Below are 5638 nucleotides of genomic sequence, written 5' to 3'. Positions count from 1 at the left end.
ATCTATTAGAGGCGTTTAATGAGTTGGAAAATGCGTATCCTGAAACGCTGCAGAGAAGATGGGTTTGATCCATATTTTCAAGTAATTTGTGGACCGAGTTTTCATAGCTCACAACAGCCATAAAATTGGCTCATATTATTTTAGAGGAACTGGGTCAAAATCCAAAACCTTAGATAGAACCTTCACTTTGGGACAGATTTCATAGACTTTAGTGCCCGAGTCTGAGGAGCATTGAAGACTTGAATATCATCGCTCAACTGTTGCAGGTGTCTACATAATCTTCATCATTTTTTTCGGATTTTCTTCTTCATCTGCCTTGAACATGGCTGCTGGAGATGGAGTTTCTCGCTCTTTGCAGGAAACGCCCTCTTGGGCTCTGGCGACTGTTTGCTTCATCTTCATCTCCCTCTCTATTTTTATTGAACACTTGATCCATCTCCTTGCCAACGTACGTATGTGAAACATATATATACAACAAATTCAGGATTGAACCGGGCAACGACAGTATATATGGTTACTAATCAGATAATTTTATGTTTCTTCTTTGTTTTTTTTCCTTTCTTACGACGATTATACTTGCACCCGAATGGCGGGCAGTGGCTCCGGCGGCATAAAAAGACTGCCTTGTTAGAGGCTGTGGAGAAGCTCAAATCAGGTGGGTGTGAACAATTTTTGCAGACTTAGATTAGGATGTGATTAGAAATTTGGAACCAACTTTGAGGAAGAAATGACTTCTATTTGCCGGCGTGGGTTCTTTTCCTGAAGAACAACAAAAATGAAGTTGATTCAGTTGAGCAATGATGTTCTCCAAGCAAGCTGTAGAATCAGCTCCAGTGGGCATTAGAAGTCATGCCTTCTGCAAATTGCTTCCAATGTTGTCTTAACAGGCCATGAAAACAAGGCCTGGACTCAGTTCTTTTTTCTTTTGTTTGTTGTCTGGTGCAGTGCTCATGCTCTTGGGGTTCATGTCCCTAATATTAGCAGTAACCCAAAAGTTTATTTCCAAAATATGCATACCCAACAACGCGGCATACACCATGCTCCCATGTCGAAAAATCATAAAAATCAAAAACACAAAGGCTCTAGGACATATGCAGATTTGGAGCCACACATTTCAAAACTGGTCAGAAAGTAGTGTGTTTCAAGAAAGAAGATTGGCAGCCCAAAGCAGTGAATCTTCTGATTATTGCAGTTCCAAGGTGTGTATATATTAATATTAGTTGTTTGTAATTCAATTTCCCAGTGGTAACTGGTAAGAGACACAGAGAGGTAATTAATTTAGTATTTTATTTGCAGGATATGACTTCTCTTATATCACCAGAAGGGATGAATCAGCTCAGTATCTTCATCTTTGTCTTAGCAGTTATGCAGATTGTTTACAGTGTTCTCACAATGGCTTTAGGAAGGGCCAAGGTAAGATCAAAAAAAAAAAAATTACATGGCTTGTTTTCATCTTCATGCATTTTTCTAGATGTTAATTTCCAACTAAATTTATTATTGTAACTCTGTGATGTGATGGATGATGGATTACCACTGCAATTGCATAAAAGAGGAAAAGAAGCCTCCAATAGGGTATGACAAATCCCATTCCAACAAATCTAGGTTTAAAAATGTAAAGTTCAGCTAGCTACTAAACATTTGGCTGAATTCCCAGCTCATAAAATTGAAGTCCCATCATCTCATAAATTTTTTAGATTTTTTAGCATTTGGAGAGATTTTGACCTTTTTCAAGTGGGCTCAACGGTATCAGAAGCAACTAATGGGTCTTCAATTTCATGAAGTATAGATTGACACAAACACTCCACATTGATTTTTTCCTTTGTTTCCCACCTTACATAAACTCCCCCAAGAGAACGCTGCCTAGTGCCTTAAATGATTGGGTTTTAAGTCAACCCATTTTGTTAAAGTCATGGTGAAGCTATCTTCATTGCATTCTGATTCCATCACATGTTCAGTATGAAGTCGAATTATATTGGAAATGAGCTCATTTGTATACTTTTCTTTTCATTTTTTCCTATGCGTGTGTTCACAGATGAGGAGATGGAAAGCTTGGGAGAAAGAAACTCAAACGATAGAGTACCAGGCTGCTAATGGTAGAATTCTATTCATGTTGCTTAGACTAATAAATATAAAGCTAGCTATGGATTATGCCTGTTTTGAACGACCAGCAGTGGTGGAATGGGTCCACTTCAACAGTCTCCTCCTTTGTGACTCTTAATTGTTTTCATTTCGCTGGTACTAGCCTGACTTCAAGTCTGTATCTTAACCCTTCAGAAGCACTCTAAGTCTCATCTAGAAGTTCACAGCACCCACGATTCAGGCATAGACCACTTGACCCTTGCTCGAGGGGCTTTGAAAATTCATAAACATCCATTCTCTGTGTTTTTCTTTGACTGAGTATCCATCTTCATTTCAAATATGGGATGGAGAGGATCCTGAATTGTTGGGCACACTTTTTTGACTTAGGGATTGGTTTTGAATCTTTAATTATAGAAGAATATATAAAATTTGAATCTGTTCTCATCTTTTTTTTTTTTATTTAAAAAAAGCAAGTATAACTGATTAGCTAATTCATAAGACTATAGTGTTGTAATTATTTTCATTCTTTCATTTTTCATGTCACCGTCGCATGAAGATCCTAATCGGTTTAGATATACAAGACAAACGACATTTGGGCGTAGGCACATGACTAATTGCACTGAAACACCACTTCATTTATGGACGGTGAGTTTTTTTTCCCTCGTTTGGTAGGTGGGAAATTGGGAATAGAGAATAGAAATTAATATTTTGTTTTCATTCTTTATTTTTGGTGAATGAAAATGATTTTAGTGATTTCATTTATAATATTTGGATGAACCTAAAAATTTAATATTTGAATGATTATTTGTTCTCATTCTAATATTTGATAATAATAGGAATGAGAATGAAAAAGAAATAAATTGATAATAATACTCTTACGCATGGTTTAAAATAATTTTTTTTATTTTTATTAAAAAAAAAGTTTAAGAGTTTTTTTTATTATTAAATAATAAGACAAAAAAATAGTCTTGTTATGAGATGAAAAGACATCGGTCTTAATGAATGAAATTTAAGGACAAAATAATAATTTTATATTTTTTTTATGGGATGAAAGAATCAAAATATCATCTATTTACCATAAATTGAAATCTCACTTATAAGTAAAAAAAATCATTTTTTATTTCATTCTTACCTTCATTAAATTTATTCAAACATAAAGAATGAAAGAGGAAATGAATGAGATGTTTATTCTCACTTTTCATTCTCACCTACCAAACACCCCTTAATTCACACACACTACAGCCTTCCTTAATTTTTTGTATTTTCTATTCAAATTTTGATGCCTAGTTGCCATGTTGCAGAAATGTTTCTTCAGGCAATTCTTCCGTTCTGTGGCAAAGGTTGACTACCTCACTCTTCGCCATGGCTTCATTGCGGTTGGTATCTGATTCCTGAGTTTTGAGTATGATTTTTTCATGCTTAGAGCAAGTTACATTCAGATTTGTGATGGTACCAGAGCCTAGAGGGGAGAGAATACGGCCAAAATTTCAAAATGTTAATGTGGATTTGGCAAATTTTGTAGGCCCATCTGTCAGTAAATAACAAGACTTTCAATTTCCAGAAGTACATACAACGGTCCTTGGAGGATGATTTCAAGGTTGTAGTAGGCATCAGGTATGTACATATATGGATATGCTTATTTACATATATGCCATAATTCAGTTTGCCTCTAGGCCTTCCAAGGCCAGAAACCTCCATAAATCACCTGTTTCAAATCCATCTCGGGCCCTAAAATCAGCCCAAATAAAAGATGGGTCTGAATGAGCTTGCTACAAAGATGTTACCCACTTCGAGAATTACTGTAGGGGCCCAACCCAAAATGGCCATTCTTGGGCCACATTGTGGTGGGTCCTTATAACTTTCTAAGCTTTGATATATACTCTTAGTTACTATTTATTTATTTTTTTGCTATATGAACAGCCCTGTGATGTGGTTTATAGTTGTAATCTTCATCCTCCTTGACGTTCATGGTGAGTATGCATGAATGATTCAAATAACATTTCTCCCTTTTCAAGCATTATTTTCTTTAGTTACTCAACAGTGGAATCAACTGATCAAACAGGTTGGCATGCATACTTGTCACTTTCATTTCTCCCACTGATTGTAAGTATGAAAGAATCAAGCACGGTTTGAGGACTCTCTCTTCTGCAATTAATATTGAGTTCCTATATTTTTTTTACATGCAGCAGTGCATGTCCTTATTTTACAGGCTGTACTATATGCAGATAGTGCTAGTTCTTGGAACCAAACTTGAAGTAATTGTTGCAAGAATGGCTCTGAAACTCAAAGATAAGAACAGTACAATCAAAGGAACGCCTCTGGTTCAGCCCAATGACGACCTCTTCTGGTTCAGTCACCCCAAGTTTGTCTTGACCCTTCTACATTTGACCCTATTTATGGTAATTAATACCTATGAACACCCCTTTTTTTGTCTTGGTAATTAGTAGTGTCAAATTGATCAGTAATGGTTCCTTTCTTTCTTTTTTCAGAATGCATTTGAGCTTGCTTTCTTTGTTTGGGTCACGGTATGTCCTTTTCTTTTCCTTCCTCCCTTTATTTCAACTTGTGAGCTTTAAAATCAAGGTGGACATAGCATATATACCCCATAACAAAGCTGATATTTTCTGTTTGCTCTTTTACTTTCCCCAGTTGACATTTGGGTTAAAGTCTTGTTACCATGAAAGGATAGAGACCATCATCATTAGGGTGGTTCTAGCGTAAGTGTCACTGCCGTTCCTTCCTTTGTGTTTTCAACTTTTTTTAGGGTGAAGCCATAGAAATAGTATCCACATTTCCATACTTGATGATTTTTCACTGAGAAAACACAACTTTTTAAACGTTCACTTTTGTAGGGTGACAGTTCAAGTCCTTTGCAGTTACATCACCCTTCCTCTCTATGCTCTTGTAACACAGGTATGTACCTCCTCTCTCCGTCTCTCTCTCTCTCTCTCTCTCTCTCTCTCTCTATATATATATATATATATACAAATTTTAAGAGTGCATACACATGAGAATCTCTCACACACAATAATGAGCGCATGGCTGTTTTTGTTGTACAGATGGGTACAAATTTTAAGAGTGCCGTGCTAGAAGAGCAAACAGCTAATGTCATAAGGCAATGGCATGCCACAGTGAAGCAAAAGAGGAAAAAACAAAAAGATCATTCACAGTCTCTTCACGATTATTCAACCACTACATGGGGCAGTAGCAGAACCAGTCCCCATGATCTCTCTCCTCATCGTCGATCACCAAACTTCAGTACTGAAATCACAGCTATTGGCACTGAAAGCGAAATCATACCAGACCATCAACAAGAAATAGTTGTCCAAGATGAACATACCCCAGCTGATCGTACAGTTTCATCCATTGCAGTACAAATAGAAATGCCAGAGATTTCTATATCCCGAACTTAAGTTTTATGGAGAAGATGATATTCTTATAACTGCATGATATCTCTTGTTTTGTATACTTGTGATTTCAAAGTTTTTTTCAATGTAAATTTTTTTGAAACTCTCAATTGGCCCCATCATCTTGAAGAATATTACTATCTCATTTTATA

General features: G+C 36.3%; 1 protein-coding gene across 1 annotated transcript; it reads left to right on the top strand.

Annotated features, from left to right (window-relative positions):
* Positions 1-5638, top strand: LOC117915866 (MLO-like protein 3). Its single transcript, XM_034831601.1, has 15 exons — positions 1-448; positions 598-655; positions 946-1199; positions 1297-1413; positions 2033-2093; positions 2636-2724; positions 3381-3455; positions 3602-3693; positions 4000-4049; positions 4142-4182; positions 4305-4478; positions 4569-4604; positions 4729-4796; positions 4932-4992; positions 5139-5638. The coding sequence occupies exons 1-15, from the start codon at positions 323-325 to the stop codon at positions 5490-5492; spliced, it is 1656 nt and encodes a 551-aa protein (XP_034687492.1). The 5' UTR covers positions 1-322; the 3' UTR covers positions 5493-5638.

Source organism: Vitis riparia, chromosome 6 (assembly GCF_004353265.1).
Source record: "Vitis riparia cultivar Riparia Gloire de Montpellier isolate 1030 chromosome 6, EGFV_Vit.rip_1.0, whole genome shotgun sequence".
NCBI classification, from domain to species: Eukaryota; Viridiplantae; Streptophyta; class Magnoliopsida; order Vitales; family Vitaceae; genus Vitis; species Vitis riparia.
Note: the sequence above shows the minus strand (reverse complement) of the source record. Positions and strands in the feature narration are given on the sequence as shown.

Coding starts and splice junctions, on each gene's coding strand:
- LOC117915866 (XM_034831601.1), top strand. CDS start 323: ATGGCTGCTGGAGATGGAGTTTCTCGCTCTTTGCAGGAAACGCCCTCT. Junction 656..945: donor TGTGGAGAAGCTCAAATCAG/GTGGGTGTGAAC, acceptor TGTCTGGTGCAG/TGCTCATGCTCTTGGGGTTC. Junction 4,183..4,304: donor TTTCATTTCTCCCACTGATT/GTAAGTATGAAA, acceptor TACTATATGCAG/ATAGTGCTAGTTCTTGGAAC.